The sequence below is a fragment of the Camelus bactrianus genome, chromosome 12 (genome assembly GCF_048773025.1).
Source record: "Camelus bactrianus isolate YW-2024 breed Bactrian camel chromosome 12, ASM4877302v1, whole genome shotgun sequence".
NCBI classification, from domain to species: Eukaryota; Metazoa; Chordata; class Mammalia; order Artiodactyla; family Camelidae; genus Camelus; species Camelus bactrianus.
Genome location: NC_133550.1, coordinates 25,464,389 through 25,486,000, shown reverse-complemented (window position 1 = coordinate 25,486,000; position 21,612 = coordinate 25,464,389). Strand labels below are relative to the sequence as shown.

Genomic DNA, 21,612 nt, shown 5'->3' with positions numbered 1-21,612 from the left:
TGTTTTTAGTTTTTTGAGAAACCTCCATACTGTTTTCCACAGTAGCTCCACCAATTTACATTCCCACCAACAGTGTACAAGGGTTCCCTTTTGCCCACATCCTTGCCAACATTTGTTATTTGTGGTCTTATTGATGGCTAAAACTGAATTCCTAATGACCATTTCTCCTCCAGTGTTTCCACTAGAAAAGAGACTGTTTTTCAGGAAGTCTTAAGTTTTGTATTAATAAGAGGTTCATTGATTGGATAGAGGAGAGCATCTTAGATCTTTTTAAATAAAGGGGGAGGTAGTGGGCAAGAATGAAGATTCTATGTAGTATTATTGGAATAAATGCTGGTATCAAGATTTGTGGAGTAGGTGGTAAAAATATTTTTACTTCAAGTCAGAAATTCTAAGACATTTCCATCAACCTACACAGAACATGAAACATCTCTCCGATAGCTACTTTGCACCCTGCTTTTCTGAATCACTAGTTGTGTAAGTTTGGACAGGCTACTTAACCTTACATCCTATAAATGTAACAGTAATTTCCAGCTCAGCCCTCCTGGTGACACTGAATGAACAAGTCCTTGAATAGTACCCAGGCCAGAGCCTGCCACAGAGTCAGTGCTCAGTCAAGTGCAAGTTGCTATTACTGAACACAGTGGGAGATGGAAACAGTATCTCACCGGATCATGTTTTATCAAGTTGTTGCAAATCAGGTGAGGGGCAGGACAAGTACACAAATGACTACAGTGGGGTGAAGTCGGATGAGTGTGGTGTAAGAAGTGTGGAAAAGCTGCTATGGGAGAGGATCCCCATTCGTTGGTAGAATTAGGGAAACCTCTAAAGAGAAGATGTTAACTCATTTCAGCCAAGCCAGCTTTTCCTGAACTGTGGAACGCACGTGGGGCAGGAATGGGAGATGACTTCATGTGGTAGCCTGACATGGCCTGAAATAACTTTGAATTCCATGGTGAAAAAAGATTCCTTTTTCCAACTCATCTGATCTCATTAGGGAGAACCTCTCGGCTTGGTGCTAATGGCAGCAGCTCTGTAACACATGTTCGTCTGACTTTCTGTCAAAGAGAGAGCAGATTCCAGGCTCAAAATAGGGCGCATCTGCTCAGAATTTTGTTGCTTTCATACTGTTTTTACAGCTACCTGCTATTTATTGCAAACGGTCCTGGTTTTCCCTCGTGAAGGAGTGATACAATGTTTTATTTATAAAGAAAATTTCTCGGAGAAAAAAAGGAGTTTATTTAAAGAAAAAGTATTAAGCAAATAATATTACATATGATTTACAGATTATGGTAAATGGTATGTGAACAAACTCGGAGCTAGACTATGAAAGGGAGACAGAAATGTACCAGGGACAGTGGGAGCATTTGTGACACGTACAGCTTGCGTAAAGGGGCATGGCAAAAAGTCTGTTTGGAGAGCAATAAATAGTTCACTTTGGGAGGAGCAAGTTTCATTACTGATAAGTAATAAAGCTACAAATACAAAACTATACAAAAATTCCGTTAATCACAAAGCTTTACAAACCTGTCGATAATCGTTGATATTCCTCAGCTGTTGTTTCTCATCATTTTCTCCATGGACAATTTTCTTCTCTTTCTGTAGATCTGAGGAGAAAATTAAGCACTTCGGTCAACTTAAATCTGAACTTTTCCTTAAAGACAATACTCTGAGGAAGATACTTTGTTTAATTACGGAACTTAAAATAGCAGCCCAGAACAACTTCATCCTGAAAAGGCTTTTCTGGCAAGTAGGTGTTTTGTCTCATTTTTAAATCTTTAAAACTTGTTTCACCTGTTTATCAAATGCAGTTTATTGAAGCATAAAGCAACATATAAATAAAATGTGGTCTTGTATTCTGATGCTGTATTTTAAAATGCTGATTAAATTTAATGCAACTGTGGACGCTTGAAATGTGATGTGATCAGTGCACATGTGTTGGGGCGGGAGTGATGCAAGAGAGGAGGGGTGGCAAAAAGACAGGAGCTCACTTGGGCTGGGTATGCAGTCAAAGAAAAGAGAGAGGAGATGCTTCTGGCAGGTGAGAAGTATGAGTATGAGACAGTAAGATGAGAAAGATTTCAAGACATTTTATGTGTATGTTCCCCTACAATATAAAAATTAATTAAAAATTATTTTTGAGTGTAGGACTGTTATTTATAAAAGGTGAGTCCTGGGGAGTCAAAGCAACCCAGCAACCCGCTCGGTAAGTTATAGGCTTACTCTGGAAGACTTAGTCTCAGTTTCAGGTCCGGTGGAGGTATTGAGAAGCCCCGGTGAGTACCAGTACAGTCCTTGTGAGGCTGCTTCTGACCAGTGGTCTTACATGGTGGCCACCAATTCCTTGCACAGCTGTGAAGCGCACTGCCTCCTGAGCCATACAAGACCATCTTGGCCATTTCTTAGATTCTAAGTGCTTCACATGTCCGATGACCAACCATCCTGTTTTGCCTAGACTAGGGTAACAAACTATCCCAGTTTGCCTGGGACTGAGGAAGCTCATGACACGAGACTTGTAGTGCAAAAGCTAGAACAGTGCCAAGCAAACTGGGATGGCTGATCACCGTAATGAGAGGGCATGGTAGCTACAGAGAATAGCATGTCAGATGTCCCCAACATTGAGGCACGTAAGGATGACGTAGTGCTGTGTGGTCTAAAATGCCTGTACTAGATAGACCCAGTCAGGAACACGCCATCTGAGTTTTAACTCGAGAACTTCAGAGAATTGCAGAAAATACAGGGACAGGCATCAAAATGCCTTACATATGGTTATGAAGAGTCCACACGGAAAGGCTAAAGAAAGCCTTATTATCTCCCACCCAAATAAACCTCTCCAGTTCATCCTACACACGTTATTTATCTATAACTCTGATGGTGAGGGCTTCGATTCCTCAAAAACCTCTCAAGGCTCTCGTTACTAAGTACAGACACTTTGGCTTTGGCATTTAAGGCTTTCCACTAATGACTTCTTGTCAATGATTCCAAACTTGGACAGGCATGATCTTTATTTTAGCAAGGGCGGTTGTCAGAAGGGGTCAACATCGGCACAGGACAGGCACTGGAGAATGAATCCAGCTGTAGATGCTAAAGGGAGAAGGCACCGTGCCCAAGGGTGAGCTCTCCATAGAGAATGTACAAAATGAAGTATCAGGACATTTCAGCATGTGGGTGGATTACACCCAGGTGTCTGCATAAATATTTGGCACCAGACAGATCTGCATGTTTAGGGTTTGGGAACAGGGGCTTCATGGAATGTGGGGTTGGGGGCGTAGCAAGGACATAAAGTCAAGAGTGAAGTCAGTGGCTGAGAAAGGACCGGCAAAGGACTTAGCCCAGGGCCCAGAGGAGATGTCCACTTACACAAACTGGACACAGCTAAGGGATGGATGTAAAGCAGATGTCTAGGCAGGAGAACTGAGCTCCCACCTAAGGGTTAGACTAGAAAGAAGGGTGTCGGTCTGGAGGTTGTTTAAGCATCCCCAAGCTTAAAACAGGCTTGAGGCAGGGGGCCTCAGCTGTGGAGCCAAAGAGGGAAGCAGAGAAAGAGAATAAAACGAGGTCTAACCCACTTGACCCACCACTTCATCACTCTCACCGTGTGAGATGACGTGAACACCTGCCCTTTCTAGCCGCTTCACGTCTTCTCCTACTGTTCGCTTTCTCGAGGATACTCCTTCCACTTTCTCCTGTTAAATTCCTTCCCATTCATTCTCCAAGGCTCATCTCAAAAGCTGTTCTTCCACATTTCCAGTCATCCTCAGTGGGGAACTTTGGTACCTGCCTCCTTTTGATCTGTTATGGCAGTTCTGTGCCGTAGAACTTTCTTCGATATTTTATAATCTGCACTGTTTAATAAAGTAGCCACTAGCCACCATGTGGCTTTTAAGTTCTTGAACATGGCTAGTGACTAAGGAAGTGAAATATTAATTGTATTCAGTTTTAATCAATTTAAATTTAAATAGCCACATGTGGCCAGTGGCTTCTGTACTGGACAATGCAGTCTCTCACATCTCTCAGAGTGCTTTCCCTTTAACAATTCAACAAATATTTACTGCATGCCTATTTTGTGCTAGACATGGTAAGAGGCATTATAAATGTAGGCATGATTAAGATACAGTTCCTACCTCAAGAATTAGCACAGCCATTCTCCTTTTTACTATAGTTATTGGTATATTTTTCTTATTTACCATAATATTCTATAAGCTTCTTCAGGACAGCCATGTGTCTTACTCATCTTTGCATTCTCCCAAAGGCCTAACACAATGCCTGCAGATACCAGGTCCCACAACCAATTCATAATGAATTGAAAATTTATTCTTTTGTGAAAGACTAATATGATCAGAAGTCTAGGAGTAAAGCATTCATGTTCTGTTTCTTGAAAATACTGCAGCCATTATTTAATGTACGTCCTTAGATGACCCAAAATAGAAGATCCTCTCATTTATAGTTGTCAGAAGTGAAAGGCCAACGTGAACAGAGAGGGAAGTAAAAGGCACATGGGTCATCTCCACGTTTGGGGCCTTCCCACCTGTCAGTGGGGTACCCCGTGTCCCTTCCCACCACCGTGCACCACACCTGGAAGCCCTATGGTTTCTCTCTCATCTGCATCCAAAATCTAGTCTCATATTCATGTACAGAGTTAACACATATGACTATAAAACTCAACATTTTAACCTTGTTTTAGGAGCTCTTTTATTTAAATGGTTATCATAGCCTCAAACTAAAGCAGTGGTTTTCCAACTTTGTGCTGGGCTCCCTGGATAATGGAAGGTAACGTGACACTTCCTTAAGAATTCACACTGGGGCGGGGAGATTAGAGGCAGCTCTAATTTTCTGGTTCTTGGGTAAGAGGATGGAAAATTATATACATGTAAACTAGAATAAAACTAATATAATAATTATAGGAACATTCCCATAATAATAAAATTATATAGTAAATACTATAAATATTACATAATTTTAATAATATATACAGTTAACCCTTGAACAACATGGGTTTGAACTGCATGGATCCAAGTATATGTGGATTTTTTAATAGCAAATACTACAGTACTACACAATCTCAGTTGGTTGAACCCACGCATGTGGAACCACAGATCCAGAGGGCTGACTGTGAGTTATACTTGGATTTCTGACTGCAAAGAGGGTGGCCACTTCTAACCCCACCCCGATCCCCCCACCCTGTGTTGTTCAAGGGTCAACTGTACATCTTTTTCCCTTTTAAAAAATCAACTTCATTAGGGTGTGGTTTTCTTCTGTTAGGTAATTTTTATTCTCCAATTTTATTACAAGTAAAATTTTAAATTATGAGAACACATTTTCATAGGTTGACTCAACTGTGAGCTTTAGGAGTACAGACACCATGTCCAGCTTGTCTGTTTTGCTCAAGATGTTATTCTCATTACTTAGTATAGTACCTGCCACAGGCTGGGATCGATAGTTAACCTGTTCAATGAATGAATGAAAGAGTTCTCTATTCATGTTCTTTCCCAACCCTCTATTTTCTCATTAAGCTTTTTCCGTTCAATTTTTAAATTATGGTAAAATACATATAACATAAAATTTACCATCTTAATCATTTTTAAGCGTATAGCTCGGTGTTAAACACATCCATGTTGTGTAACCATCACCACCGTCCATCTCCAGAACTCTTTTCGTCTTACAAAACTGAAACTATACTCATTAAACGAGAGCTCCCCATTTTCCCTTCCCTCCAGCCCCTAGAAACCACTATTTTTGTGCTTCCATGAGTTTGATTACTCTAAATATCTCATGTAAGTGGAATCATACAGTATTTGTCATTTTGTGACTGGCTTATTTCACTTAGCACGATGTCTCCCAGGTTCACTGATGTTACAGTGTATGTCAGAATTCCTTCCTTTTAAGGCTGAATAATATTCCACGTATGTATGTACCACATTTTATTTATCCATTCATCCACCGATGAGCTTCCACATTTTAGCTATTGTGAATAATATTATGAACATGGTTGTGTAAATATCTCATTGAGACCCTTCTTCCGTTTCTTTTGGGAGTACCGTCAGAAGCAGAATTGCTAAATCATATGGTAGTTCTATTTTTAATTTTCTGAGGCACCGCTATACTGTTTTTCCCAGCAGCTATACCATTTCACATTTCTACCAACACTGCATAAGGGTTTCAGCTTTTCAACATCCTGACAACTCTTGTTATTTACTGATTTATTTTGATAGCAGCCATTCTAATGGGTATGAAGGGGCATCTAGCAGCTTTGATTTACATTTCTCTGATGATTATTGATGTTGAGCATTTTTTCATATGTTTATTGGCAATCTGTATACCTTCTTTGGAGAAATTATTGGGGTCCAATTTACATATAATAAAATGCACTCTTTTTAAGAGTACAGTTTAAAGAGTTTTCACAAATGTATATATCTGTATGACCACCACCCCAGTCAAGATTTAGAACATTTCTATCACTCTTTAAGGCTACCTTGTGCCCTTTGGCAATCAGTTTCCCTGGCCTCAGGCAAATACTTGCTTTCCGTCACCATAGATTAGTTTTGCTTGTCCTAGAATTCCACTTACATGGCATGATACACTATGTATTCTGTTGTGTTTGGCTTCTTTTGACATAATACTTTTGAGACTCTTTCATGTTGTTGCTGGTAGGCGGAAGTCATTTTAAAAGTGAAAATTTCTGAACCACTGAGCAGGTGGGAGATCACAATAATAACAGACATTTATTAAGCACTTACAATACGCTGAGTGGTGTTCAGGCTTTACAAATAAAATCCTATTTAATCCTAACATCAACCTCATGAGCGGTGAAGAAACTGAGTCATGGAATGTAGAAGTAATTTGCCACATGTCCTACTGCTACCCAGTGGCAGAGCTGGGACTTGAACTCAAAGAACGTGGCTGCAGAGTCAGTGTGGACAACCGCCACTCTGCTAATTTGTCCGGGCACTGGGTGAACCCTGGCACTTCTGAGAGGGCCAGGGTGTACTTCCTGCTCCCCTTGTCCCTCTCCCCACTTGCCATCCTCAGCCTCTTCTCAGGCCGGATCACCTCAGTCGGAGCACACATACACCTGTCTAAACAAAGAGTCTAAATTGCCACTAGGAAATGAAAGTCCTGGAGAAAAAATGAGTAATAGAGACATAGAAAAGAGAAGCAATTACATTCCATTTTTCATTAGTACCATCTTGCCTGATTTCATGGGCCAGTGCTTATTTCATGCTCAATTATCTCATGAGACTGGATAGGAAAACACACAAAAACTTGTTCCCCCACTCTTTTCTTTTTAATTCTTATTTTTTATTGAAGTATAGTCAATTTACAGTGTTAGTTATTTCATTGTATCCTCACAAAGGTCAACTTACTTGGAAAGGCAGGAATTATAGTGGCCCCCATTTAATATTATTATTCCAAGGTGATGGAATGACTTGCCTGAAATTACGCACCTACTTCTGGATGATTGTCAATATTAACAGCCAAGCTGGGCCTAGAAGGCATCTCCCAGCATCACCTGCTAGGTGTTAGCTCTGGCTCTGTGCACCAGGATAGTGGTCTCCTGGTTGTAAGTAAACGTATATTTTCAATTTGGGTTGTGTTAGTGTAAATGAGAGATATTGTAAATCACTTCTTATTTTTATTATGTAAGGAGGGAGAGTTTTGCCAACAGATACCTTAATTGCCATCTTCTTTCCTGCTTGCTTTCACAGACCAGTGACCTTTTCAATTTCCTAGTGAACAAACTTCATGAGTACTTGCCAGAGTCTAGGGATAAGAATGCACTTCAAAATAAAAGCCAAAGGGCTGATGAGCTGGTGTAAGTACGTGCTGGATAATCATAGGTATTTTTCCCCTAAGGTGTTAAAGAAAAGTGGAAGGCACTGGACAAAATATATAATGTATTAATGATTAATGGTGCTGCAAGTTTTGCTTCACATAGGTTTTTTTTTTTTTTTCTAACTTTTTTTTTTTTAGATGTACTGGGGATTGAACCCAGGACCTCATGCATGCTCACCATGTGCTCTCTCATTGAGCTATTACCCTCCGCCCCTAGATTTTTTAAAAACAGCATTCATTTTGTTCTAATTTTAAAAGAAAAACTACACTAGAAACTAGTAAATACTGGCTGTCTCAAAAGGGAGAAAAAAATGGATGTATGAAAGAAAGGCACTTTTCACTGTATATATACTCTTTTTACCTTTGAAATTTTGAGACAAATGTTACCTACTTGAAACAGTTAAACCACTATGAAAACGACTTTTCTTCCTGACATCCACCTATTCATTCATTCATTCAAAAAATACTTTTGAGTGTTTACTATGCAGCAATCACAGAGTAGGCACTCAACCGATGTTGACAATTTGATGTAAAGAATTTTCTTCCTATACTTTTTTTTCCCTGGGTATCTGAATGCAGTTCTATTGAGGATAACTGATTTTGTGGAATTCTGAACTTGTAATGAAATCATGCCATTTCCATGATTTTTGCCTCTTTGTTTTCTAGGGCGTGCATTGAAATTATACAGACTCTGGGACTAATGTTCAGAGAAACAGAAACTGAATCATCACGTCTGAACACATTAGCAGCTAAGAAGTAAGGTCTTTAAAAAATTGAAACCCTTGTATTTGCAGCCCATTAACTACTCTGTTGAGTGTCTTCCAAAACTCGTAACTCTCTGGCTTTTCTCTTCAGCCCCCTTGTAAATATATTAAACTCTTTTGTCTCTCACTTCCTTCTGTGATGAACAGATTAATTGGGAAGTAAAGGGCAAGCAAATTTCCTATTTAAGCAAGGTGTGATAGACTTTTGCTCACACTCTGTCAGCGAGGACTTTAGGCATATGGCCATTTCTAGCGGCAAGAGAGGCTGCAAAATGTGTCTGCAACTGGACGGCACATGCCTAGCTAAACTTTAGACAGCAATGGGGCCATCTGTTATTTAAATGAAGAATGGAAGAATGTATAGTGAAGGACGAGAGCATTCTTTGCCACAGAAACTATGTGTTTACGTGTTTTGCGTATTACCTGCTTGACCTTTTTATAAGATTTATAGACTATGAATTACATCCTTGGGTAGTGTTCTGGCAAAAATCTTAGTATTTTTTTCCTACTCTCTCCAATTATTTATCTACGTTTCTTGCATTAGAAGGTGGAAGAAGGGTGAGAGCCATGGACTCCAAAACATTTGAACTACAGGGAAGAATAAGCACTTTTAATAATACTTGTCCTGGCTATTATTAGAGACCTTTACAAATAAATTTTAATGATAATATTCACTAACATACTTTAAGCAACGTGCTATGTGCCAAGGACTAGGGGCATACGATGCTTTGTGACAGGGGTGGTCAAACACTTCTGTAAAAGGCCATAGAGTAAATTATTTTGGCTTTTCAGGTCATAGAGTTTCTGCGGAAATGACTTAATTCTGCCTTTGTAGTACTAAAGCGGCCACAGACACTACGCAAAGGAGTGGGCATGGCTGTGCTCCAGTAAAGCTTTATTTACAAAAGTAGGCTCTGGGCTGCCTGGCCTGCAGGCACAGTTTATAGGCCCTCGCTGTACGGCATACAAGGGAAGGATACTCTGGTATTGTCTCTGCATACTTCTTTGCAGCTGATAGCACTGCCATTTCCCCAATCTCCAAGAGAGTCAAGATTATTTCTCATATTTCTGTCTTCTCCCACTTTGAAATTATTGCTAAATCATGTTACTCTTTTTGTCTACCTTTTTGTCCCAACCTTTCTCTATCCAAGTTGGAAAAACAAAAAAACATTCTTACCAATCTCTGTTACAAAGGATTGCATTTTGATTGTTGTCTTAACTTTGTTTGACCATATCCACCCTACTATGTCAAGCCTCTTTCCTGATATGACTAATTCTTTTCGTGTCCTTTGATACATATATTATAGTGCTATGGTAGAGTCTAGTTGTAATACTAACTTTTCGGTCAATTCTGATATGCATGTGGTCAAATCATGTTACCCATACCATGAACTAGCACAGTAAATATCTAGTATCACTAATAATCTTCTATTGCCATCTAGAAAGTTACCATAAATTTATGTGGCTTCAAACAACATACATTTATTTTCTCACACTTTCTGTAGGTCAGGAAATCTGGGCACAGCTTAGCTGGATCCTCTGCTCAGGGTCTCACAAGGCTGCAGTCAGCAGGCTAGGACTGCAGTCTCATCTGAGGCTTGGGGCGCTCTTCCAAGCTCATCTGGGTAGTCATTAGCAGAATTAATGTCCCTACAGCTGTAAAACTTATGACAGTTTGCTTCTTGGCGGGAGAATATCTCTGAGTTCAGGGAACACCTAAACTCTCTTTTAAAGGGCTCATTCAATCAGGCCCTCCCAGGATAATCTTCCTTTGATGAACTCAAAAGTCAACTAATTGGGGATTTTAATTTCATTTGCAAAACCCCTTCACCTTTCTCATCCAACATAACATAATCACAAGAGTGACAGCCTAACATATTCACAGGTCCTGACTATACTTAAGGGGAAGGCATGATATGGAGTATATATACCTGGGTTGGAAATCGTGGAAGCCATATTAAAATTCTGCCTACCACAATAACATAGATTGACTTATGAGACTATGAGTTTGCCCTTCAAAGTTTATATATTAAGATACTGTAATACATTAAAAATTCTTACACTGGAAATAATAACAACCTAAACAATCAAAGTATCAAACTGTTGGTACCATTTTTAAGGGTGTGATATCAATCCTATAATAAATTTATTTTCAGGATGAAACCACCATTTTAGATTAAAGTTTCTTTTATCTATTATTGGCTTAATGGATTTTAAATTGAGTTGGCAGAAGGGATAGATTTCAAATTAAATTCCACTTGAGCAAATAAAAAAGCATTTATTCATTTCAGCATTTTTCCTCTATTTTTTTCGTAAGTGGAGACTTAACAGTTCAGCCCACTTCATTGTATTCTTGAAATGTGCCATAACCCTTTCATTTGTTTTCAGTATTATGATAGCTGAATTCATGTATTCTCACAGCAAGCAACCCAGAATTTAAGAATTCCTTCTCTTAGTCTAGGATATATGATCCTTTGAAAAGAAGCTGTTGCTGAAAATAAAGGACTATAATTAAATATAGCAGTGAATGGCATGTCGATTCAAACTTAATATCAGGAAAAGCTTCTAAATGGAGTGCTTTGTTGATTTGGAGTGTCTCCTAAAAATAGATTGGCTGATTTAAAACACCCTGAATAAAACATTAGCAAATATCTTGTAGGATGTATCCTGCTTTCTGAGCAATGTGCTAAATAACATGCTTCCTCTTTTGCAGATATGAGACCTAGACTTGTTTTTTGAGTTGGAGAAAGGAGGGGAATTGTATTTTTATTAGAATTTTGGTAAATTTCTAATCATGGCAATGATTTAAATGATTATAAAAAGATTGTGAAGCCTCAAATATTACTAAGCAAGAATTGTTTATATTCTTCTTTATTCCATCATGAAAGGAATGCTTAGGGTTATGGAGGGTTTTTTTTTTTTTTATACAGTCCTATATGTAAATTCTTTTACTGCTTCTATCTGTCAAAGCTACTCTGATAATTGTCTTCAGTGAGGCAACTGATTTTTTTGGGTGGTGTGCCTTCAGCTCCTTTTCATACTACACATATGAAAATGGGATTACTAACCCAGCATCTCAGGATTCACATTTTGAATTGTGATTTTGTGTGTGTGTGCCTTTTTATTTTCAAATAGTATGATACATTATTCAAATACATAGTAACATGTAAGTGAGTCATTAGTGTATGTTAGTGGACTGTACACTATGTTTGAAAGCAAAAGACTTGAAGTTGGAACACTAGTTTTATTTATTAATAGTGGAAAAGTATACCTCTGAAATGCTTTCTTAAAACCAAGGTTTCTAGCATCAAAAAACTTAAAAGTGATAAGCATTTAAAGAAATGCTTCATACTGTTTCTTTGTCCCGGAGATACACAGTGCACATTTGCATGTTAAAACCTCTTAGAAGTCCTGAAGTAAAGCTACCCAATGAACTTGGTTTACCCAAGTGTTTCCTATACCTCCATTGACCACAGAATCTTATTTTGACTGTAATATTGCCTGGAATTAGTAATCCATAAAAAAGCCCTTTGGAAAATACTGCTATAATTGAAATCACCCAAATTTCCCATTAAGTCCAGATTTCCTAAGATTTCCACGCTACAGGAACTTGTAGAACTGTATTTGCTCTAAGCCAAAAGACCAGGAAATTATATTCTCACTTAAATGGCTTATCACTAGATATTTAACTGCATGTCTAAGGATCCAAAAGTTCAGTCAAGAATGGTCTGCAGTCACTACCAAAAGCTTCCAGAGCTCAACACTGAATTTGGTAAAGTTGCAGGATACAAAATTAGTATATAGAAATCTGTGGCATTTCTATATGCTAACAATAAACTATCAGAAAGAGAGATTAAGAAAACAATCCCAGGAAGGGCAACATAGGAGTAGGAGAATAAAAGGTACAAACTATTATGTATAAAATAAACTATAAGGATATATTGTACAACATGGAGAATACAGTCAATGTTTTATAATAACTATAAATGGAGTATAACCTTTAAAAATTATGAATCACTGTACTGTACAGCTATAAATTATATAATATTGTACATCGTCTATACTTCAATAAAAAAACCATGATGAGCTACCACTTAATCAATAACAAAAATAAAACAATCTCATTTACAATCACATCAAGAAGAATAAAATATATAGGAATAAATCTACCTAAGGAGGTAAAAGACCTATACTCGGAAAACTATAAGACACGTGAGATGGCCAACAGGCACATGAAAAGATGCTCAACAATACTAATCATCAGAGAAATGCAAATCAAAGCCACAGTGAGATAGCACCTCACACCTGTCAGAATGGCTACTATCAAAAAGACCACAAATAACAAATGTTGGGGAGGATGTAGGAAAAAGGGAACTCTTGTACACTGTTGGTGGGAATGTAAATTGGTGCAGCTACTGTGGAAAACAGTATGGAGTATGGAAGTTTCTCAAAAAACTGAAAAACACAACTACCATATGACCCCCAAATTCCACTCCTGGATATATATCTGAAGAAAATGAAAACACTAATCGATAAGATACATGCACCCCAATATTCATACCAGCATTATTTACAATTATCAAGATATAGAAGCAACCTTAGTGTCCATCAACAGATGAATGAATAAAGAAGACATTGTGTGTGTGTATATACACATACATACATAAACACACAATGGAATACTACTCAGCTATAGAAAAAGAATGAAATTTTGCCATTTGCAACACTGTGGATGGACTTGGAGGGTATTATGCTTAGTGAAATAAGTCAGACAGAGAAAGACAAGTACTGTATGATTTCACTTATATGTGGAACCTGAAAAATAAAACTAGTGAATAGAAACAAAAAAGAAACAAACTCACCGATATAGAGAACAAACTAGTGGTTACTAGGAGAGGGAAGTGGGGAGGGGCAAGATAGAGGTAGGGGGTTAAGAGGTACAAACTACTATGTATAAAATGAATAAAGTATAAGGATATGTTATATAGCACAGGGAATATAATATTTTATAACTATAAATGGAGTACAATCTATAAAATTTTTGAAACACTATATTGTGCACCTGAAACTAATGTAATATTATAGATCAACTTCACCTCAATAAAAAAAAAAAAAAGAATGGTCTGCAATGCTTCATACTTTTAAGTATAATTATATTCAGTGTCTGCAAACCTGGCATCATTGTTTTTCTTCTTGAACTTTACTCACTAATTGCCTTTGTTTTTTTTCAGGGGAACATTATTTAATCTCTTGGTAATTTTAATTAGCGAGCCTCAGATCCCAAAATCTTGTCCTGTGTTTGACATCCAGTTGGTGGCTGATTCAAATTTAGTTGAGATGTCTTTTGATGCTGAGGTGAGATGAGAATTTTGGAACAGACTAAATACGACATATAGGGGTCCTGGGTTCTTCTATGTGGACCATGACATTGTAGAATACAGAAATATAATTATAGCACAGGGAACTATATTCGATATCTTGTACTAATTTATGGTGAAAAAGAATATGAAAACGAATATATGTATATTTATGTATGACTGAAGCATTGTGCTGTACACCAGAAATTGACACATTGTAACTGATTATACTTCAATAAAAAATTACGTATACAAAAAAACAAATATAATTAAATCAAAGAGTAAATAGTTTATTAACCTCAAAATTTAGATAGCTATTCTGTCAATATGAATATTATATACATTTTGTGTTTTAAAGTATGCATACTAAGAAAAATAACAAGTCTGTATATATTAGATAAATCTCTTTATATTTATCTCTATACAAAATATTTACATATATATAATTCCACAGGGGTCTAGTGGGTAAAAAAAGCACTATCTTAGAGATTTTAGGGTTAATACTCTTACCTTTGCTTATCATTTCCTTACCTATCTAGGTAGTGCAAACTTAGTGAGAGTTACTTGTTTTCCTAAAGTTTTACTAAAACATTAGTGGTATCAAAGTGCCTAGATTGTACTTATTCTGAGATAATAAATCAGATTGTTGTTAGTTTATTTTGATCAGGCCAACACAGAATTTGTTTTAAAGGATGACACATGATTTGATAGTTCTTGAACATACAATCAGAGTTATGTTTTAGAGAACTCTTAAATTCACTCATTCTTTCAATAAATGTTTACTGAGCATCTATTATGAGCTAAACAGTGTGGAAGGAAGTGGGGTCTAAACAAAAAGCAAAACAGACACAATCTCTGCCCTCATTAGTTTATAGTCTGGCTGGATTGAGAGATGTTAGTCAAATATAACATCAGTGTATTATTACAGACTGTACATAACGCATCTACGATACCAATTTCAACAGCGTAGTAAGTGGATTAGGGATTAAAGAGGAGGATGGAAGCAAGACTAAGCCAGGCAGAGATGTTAAGAAGCTAGTGCTGTAGTCCAGGTGAGGGATGATATGGGCCAGAAGGGAGCCCTCTCTTGACCCCCAAATGAGACTAGGCTTTCTTTTTAGAGCTCTCCTAACTTTCCACGCTTTTCTCTCATAGCCCTGGTCTCAGTCTGTAACTGTGCATTTATTGATGTGATTATTAGATTAACATCTGTTCCCCACTAGACTGTATATTCCATGAGGGCTGAGACCATGTCTCTGTTACTCTCCATTGTATCCCCAACTAGCACACTGTCTGATGCATATTTGTTGAATAAATAAATGAAGAAAAGGGACGGTAGTTGGGAAGAGGAGAGATTCCAGAAATTTTTAGGAAATTGAGTTGATAGGTTGATGGAAAAATAAAAAGTGAAGATTAGATGACTTTTAGATTCTGGCCTGGGGGTCAGATAAAAATTACAAGAAGAATAGGTTTAAAGGGGAAATAATGAGCTTGGTTTTGGATTAGTTTCTTTGATTTGCTTTTGATATTTCCACATGAAAGTTTCTAGTGGGCAGTATAGACAGGTCTGAATTTCCTGTTTTCAGACCTGCTGATCTTTTGCACCTGGGCTGTTAGTGAAGCCATGAGCAAATCACATAAATTCTGATTCCAAGGTCTAATAGACAGGGAAACTTCAAACTAGAGCTCTTCTTTGCAAAGAATACTGTCAGGGAAAGTGTGTTAGCCTGTAGCATGCTCACAGACACAGTTCTCATGTACCAAGCGGCCTTCGGGCTAGAAGACAGCCTCCCCAACTGTTTGCAGTTCTTGAGGATAACAACAAAATGTCTCCAACCGTATATTTACCCATACCACAGAAGGAGTTATACTTTAAGTGGGGCACAAGGCTAAATTTCAAGAATTGCCCACCTTAATTCTGGGGAGCATAATTCTACATTCTTGAAAGGAAGCAGGGTGGTTGATCTGAATGGTTTTGCAAATCAAGTGTGCAACTCTTTTTGTGTGTTAGTATTCTGTAGGCTTACACTGACCCACTTTCTTAGCCATTATTAAATGTGTCATTTTTATGAGAGCCACTTTTTTGAGAATGACTGAGTCAAATGGAGTAAGAAAACTGACCACACTAATAATACTTTCTGTTAATCAAAAGAAATTTTTTTATAAGTACCTAAAGAGAACCAGGAGAAACTACCATTTTCTGGCTCTGCCAATGATACTGATTACGATTTAAAATTCCAGTTACAGAAGCTTGTCCTGGAATATACAGATACAGCTACAGCACTTTTATATGAGATACTCCTTGTCTTTCAGCAGGTACAATATATGTTTGTATTATACATACTATATTGTATGATTATTATATGTGTCATGACTATTATATCTATATGATTCATAATATACCTTAAAATGCTTATATTAGAGATAATCTCCAAAATTGGCTGATTTACATGATAGTACTACTTTTGCTCTTAAGTGTTCATGCAGCTTTTTTTCCTAAATAGTGATTTTAAAGACTTGATTAATCAGGATAAAATGTATTTGAGAATGAGTATCTTTTTAGGTACAATTTGAACTTCATGAATATAACTTGTTTATTTCCTTGAGTCTTTTAGGGAAATCTTGGATTGGGGTCAATGAAGTTTGCTATTAGCTGGATGATGTCCTTTCTACAAAGTTGTCCTCCCATAGTAAGTATCCAGAAGCAAAAACAAAACTACCACTCAAGGCTAATGAAACAGATGCTCTTGTGCTTAATTTTTTTTTTTTTTTTTGCAGGGGGAGGTAATTAGTTTTATTTATTTAGTTAGTTTCTTGATGGAGGTACTGGGGATTGAACCCAAGACCTCATGCATGCTAAGCACGTGCTCTACCACTTGAGCTATGCTCTCCCCCGATGCTCTTGTGCTTAATTAATAAAACACAAAATTTCTCCGTAAGTAGTCAAGTTTATAAAACAGAAGAAAATGCAAATTTGATGATTTTAGTGATTAAAATAAAATGTTTTTATATTTGGGACCTGAATGTTTAAGGTACTGAAATGACATCTTAAATGTGATCTTTATTTAACGAAAAGCCCTAAGATATATGTAGAAAACAGAATATTAAAATATTGGCTGTATAATTAAGTGGAAAAAAAATGAACATTTATCTTAAACAGTGAGTGCAAGTTGGCGAGTATGACTATAAGACTTGGAATACTCTGGCCACCCTGTCCTGGCAGCCAGGATCCTGGTCTGTAGTATCACCGTCTCTCTCCTTGACACTACAGTACCATCTACATGGTCTGTCCTATCTTCCCACCGGACTACAGTCAGAGGAATCTACTCAAAATAAAAATCTGATTAAGTCATCCCTTGCTTTAAACCTCTCATAACAAATAAAGACAATGAATAAAGACTGAACTCCTAGGGAAGGGTACAGCTCAGTAGTAGAGTGTGTGTTTAGCATGCAAGAGGTCCTGGGTTCAATCCCCAGTGTACTTTCATTAAGAAAAAAAACTTAGATAAACCTAATTATCTCCCCTCCCCAAAAAAGCTTAAAAAATAAAAAAATAAAAAGACTAAAATCCCTAATATGGCCTCAAGGCCATGCATGTTACAACTCTACAGCCTCATATGGTTCTTCACTCTTCCAGCTACGCGGCTCTCATACTCACAGCCCAACCCCAACACCCCCAACTCCATCCCAGCGTCTTCACCATTCCTTCTGTCTGTCTGCCTGAAGTGCGTTTCCTTCCCTCTTCCACCTAGTTCACTCCTACTCGTCCTTCAGGCCTCAGTGCCCCTTCCTGCTGTGGGGAAGGGGGACGACTCTCTCGCCTCTGACTATGTCAGAGTCCCCATTATTGGCACACAGTCACAGCATGGTGTCTCCTTCCTTTCTTTCGTAGGACTTGTCACTGCTGCAGTCTCCATTTATTTATTATTGATTCTTTCCTGTGGCAGCCATTAGCATCCATACACATTCTGGCTCTCTCTTTCCAGGCACATATCCCTCCCCACTTGAGATTAGATGGTTCTCTGTTTTTCACTTTGGCCAATGGAATGTGAGCAGAAGGAACCTATGTCACTTCTTGCCCCCCCCCCAAAGTTTAAGGAGCTAGTGCAATGCTTCTCTGCTTTCTCTTTTCCTTCTGACATGGTGACTGGCAACATTCCATATGGTCCTGAGTGACTACAGTGAGCAGAACCCCCTAGCGACCCTTAACGGACATAGAGTGTGAGCAAATAATAAACCTTTGTTGTATTAAGCAAAGCACTGATATTTTGTGAAATCTGTTACCACAGCATAACCTAGTCTGTCATGACTGATACACTGTCTCCTCCCCAGACAGACTCCAGGTGCCTTAAGGATAGGAGCTGTGTCTATTGTACTAGGCACATAATAGATGCTCAGTTCTCATGAAGGCTTTATCCCTTAATCTCTTCTCATCTCCCCAAACTTATTTTCCCCTTACTCATTCATGTATTCATACATTCAATAAGCATATATTTAATTAGAATTTTTTTCAAAAGGTTGGAATCCAAACTGAATTTTCATTGCTCGGGGAGGGTTGATATGTGGTTTATGTTTTCTTCCCATAAATGAACATGCCTCCCTTGATCATCAGTGGTTTCCTGCTTCGAGCTATTTTTCTAGAGTGATGCTGAGTCTGTCCTAGGGAATCTAGATTCTCTTGCCAGATCTCTGTGACACATGTTTACAAAAACCTGGCTAGAGTGAGAGGGTACACTTGTCAGTAGTAGAGTCACCTGCCTTGTACAGAGACTAAGCCCAAGCATTCGCCCCCCGCTTAGCAGCCAAACCCTAACCGGTCTCAGGCCCACTTCAAGGAGTGTTGTAACGTTACAGTCACTCCCAGCAACGGAAGCTCATATTTGCAAGACACAAGACCCTTACTTTTTTTGGGCAGTGGTTGCAGACCCCGTCGTCTAAACTGATATGTGAAATTTGGGGTCCCAAGAACTCCAAGCAACAGGAAAGTTTCCTTATCAACCTCTAGGGTTGGTTCACCAAAGGAACTGATTTGAATATGAGGCCGTTCTGTGACCATAAAGCACGTCAGGATGAAAGATGGCAGAAGGACCACTAACACTGTTGAAAGCTTCAATATTAACCCAGTTCTAAGGAGTTTGGGTAGAAACAGATCATTTGAGAAAAATTTGCAAGCAAGGAAAGAGTTGGGATCACTGAATACACCTGCATGCCAGGCAGCTCCGGCTGATTCTCTTACTTGGTTAGAGCAAGATGCTAGAGACAGTAAAAGTTTAATCCTCAGTGGGTGTTGTTTTGTTTCACTGCTCCAGACTCTCTGACTTCAACCTGTGTTTGCCTGACACAGTATTTGGTCAATATGTGTACATGGATCTGGACAGGGGAAATTTCACTTCGAATCTCCTGCGTGACCTAGGAAGGGTCAGTAGCAACATCAGTAGAAAAGGCAACACATTTATTGGTACTAATTTAATGGGCGTACAGAATGACCCGCTGGTTACAGCCTGAAAGGGCACTTTATTCCTTTCTGTTTTTTACAGTAGCCTAAATTTATAGATAGTAGTTTGAAAATGCACTCCCCCACACCAAAAAAGACTTGTGGAATCCATTGTTTTTGTTTTATATTATTTGCTTATTATTTTAATTCCCCCCAAGAAATGACAGCAGAAGTGCTCTTGACGAAAGCCCCAGCTAACAGTGACACCAACATCACTTGCTTGTGTCAGGCCTCGCTTTCTCTGCTTTCTCACTTCGTGTTTCTCAAGGTGTGGACCAGGGAACAAACTCATGAGAACTGTTTATGATAAGTATTGGGAGGTAGGACCCAGGATTCGGCATGTTTTGTGAGTTGTCTAGGTGGTTTTTATGCATGCTAAATTTTGAGAAGCACTGCCTTGTAAGATCCTTCTTTAAAAGTCACAGGCAGTTGATCTCTGTGGGCCATTTGTTTTTTTTTTTTTTTTAATGAGTAAAGGTAGATTTATTTAGAAAGATTCATACTACATAGAGTGTAGGCTGTTTCAGAAGGCGACAGAAAGGCCACGAGGTGTGGGGGTTGAGTGCTCAGGTTAAAGTAAAGTAGATACACACTTCACAGACAGAACGTGGGCCATCTCCGAAGATGAGGGAGCGAAAAGAGACCCCATTTGCTCTTAACAGGAGAATAGAAGAAAAACCCTTTTCCCTCCCCTTTCATCCCCACACCTGCTTCTAATGTTCTCCTTCCACTTTGGAGCCAATCTTTTTTGCCAGTCAGTACTAGCTATGATCCTGCTTGAAGGGGGACAATTGGTAAACCCAAATGTTCTATGGTCTGGTGCTTTCCCAGTGCCATTTCAGTGAGAAAAAGTGCAAGGACACTGGTTCATAAGGGTGCTAAGGACTTCAGCCTAGATTTATAGTTGAGATTCCAGCTGAAGTAGGTCTCTTACAGGTGGCATGCAGCCTCCATGTAACTGCATCTTCCTTGTCTAGATTACTTTTGTGGCCAGTATTGTGAAACAAGTGGTGAAGGGGCTTTCAGCTTCGTATCAGCTGCTAAGCCCTGGCCAAGCAGTTCTGCTATACCAGCAGTTTTACATCCTCAAGAGCTGCCTGCAGCACAGCAAGACTTTGGCGGAGTATATTAGGAATGACTACAGAGAAGAATTCAGGTAAGACAAAGTCTGAATCCACTCATTTCTGATTTTCATGCAAAACTACCACATGGCCCAATATTTAGAAGATCAAGTGATGATGGGAAATTCTATTTTTGTTTTTAATAATATTTTACTCTGATGAAATAGTTACCTTACCGTGGTAAGGCAGGATGGGGGGTGGGGGAGAGGAAGGCTCTAAGAACCACTGCCATTTGAAGTATGTTCCCAGGCCAGAAAAGACTGGTGGAAATCAAGCTCTATTTGAAGAAGTGTTTCTCAGTCAGTGTCTTTATTACAGCCAGCCTCTATCTCACAGAACCATTAATGCTTTTAACATGCTGTGAGTGATTAAGCTTAACAAACCCTACTGAAGGAGGTGATATATTATGGACTGTGAATTACCTGAGTCACTGGGAAAGAAAAACAACTGAAAAAGGAGGAACAATGAATGCAATTATCAGGGGTTTGTTGTTTTGTTGTTTCATTTACCCCTCTCTTATTCTCAGGAACAAAACAGTATGAAAGAACAGCAGCGAGCATTCGTTTCATCAGCCTGCTTGTTCTGCACCTCAGGGGTTCCTACTTCTATTTATAGGCTGGCAAAGCCAGGTGCACTTAACGGTGCCGCCCTGCACTGGCACCTATCAAGGAGAAAACCCAGGTTGTGTCTGATTTAAGATGAAAAGGGTGCAGCAGGCATTGCTTTGCTACCAGTTTGGAGGGAGACATATATAAGGATGTGGAGGCATATATTATGGCCTTAGATTTGCTTTAAAAATTGTTTTCAGCCCAATTTGTACACCCTGTTTTTCCTTTATGTGGTTTTATACCAAAGGTTCCATTATGGCTCCCATACAAGGGTTTTGTTTGGCCCACTCTGAGTTGTTCCACACAACCCAATTTCTTCTTCACTTTTTTGAGGTAAAATTCATACAGCATGAAATTCACCATTAAACATTTTAAAATATGCAGTTCAGTGGCTTTTAATACATTTCACAATGCTTTACAACGATCACCACTGTC

At 38.5% G+C, this 21,612-nt stretch overlaps 2 protein-coding genes across 5 annotated transcripts in view; one reads left to right on the top strand and one right to left on the bottom strand.

Moving 5' to 3' along the window:
• XPOT (exportin for tRNA) overlaps positions 1 to 21,612 on the bottom strand; it is a 134,129-nt gene that overhangs the window by 82,866 nt on the left and 29,651 nt on the right. Inside the window, exon 2 of one of the 2 annotated variants that reach the window (XM_074375064.1) lies at positions 1,528 to 1,607. The gene's annotated coding sequence lies outside the window, so the exon portion shown is untranslated. Of the gene's footprint in view, positions 1 to 1,527; positions 1,612 to 21,612 lie in introns of those variants that run through there. The other variant, XM_074375065.1, reaches the window with a different exon arrangement.
• The window catches only part of C12H12orf56 (chromosome 12 C12orf56 homolog), a 68,597-nt gene that overhangs the window by 43,446 nt on the left and 3,539 nt on the right, over positions 1 to 21,612 (top strand). For 2 of the 3 annotated variants that reach the window (XM_074375068.1, XM_074375067.1), the window contains exons 6-12: positions 1,606 to 1,750; positions 7,707 to 7,813; positions 8,500 to 8,589; positions 13,829 to 13,952; positions 16,196 to 16,270; positions 16,570 to 16,644; positions 20,426 to 20,604. In XM_074375068.1, the coding sequence (XP_074231169.1) occupies positions 1,606 to 1,750; positions 7,707 to 7,813; positions 8,500 to 8,589; positions 13,829 to 13,952; positions 16,196 to 16,270; positions 16,570 to 16,644; positions 20,426 to 20,604 (795 nt within the window). Of the gene's footprint in view, positions 1 to 1,605; positions 1,751 to 7,706; positions 7,814 to 8,499; positions 8,590 to 13,828; positions 13,953 to 16,195; positions 16,271 to 16,561; positions 16,645 to 20,425; positions 20,605 to 21,612 lie in introns of those variants that run through there. The other variant, XR_012510639.1, reaches the window with a different exon arrangement.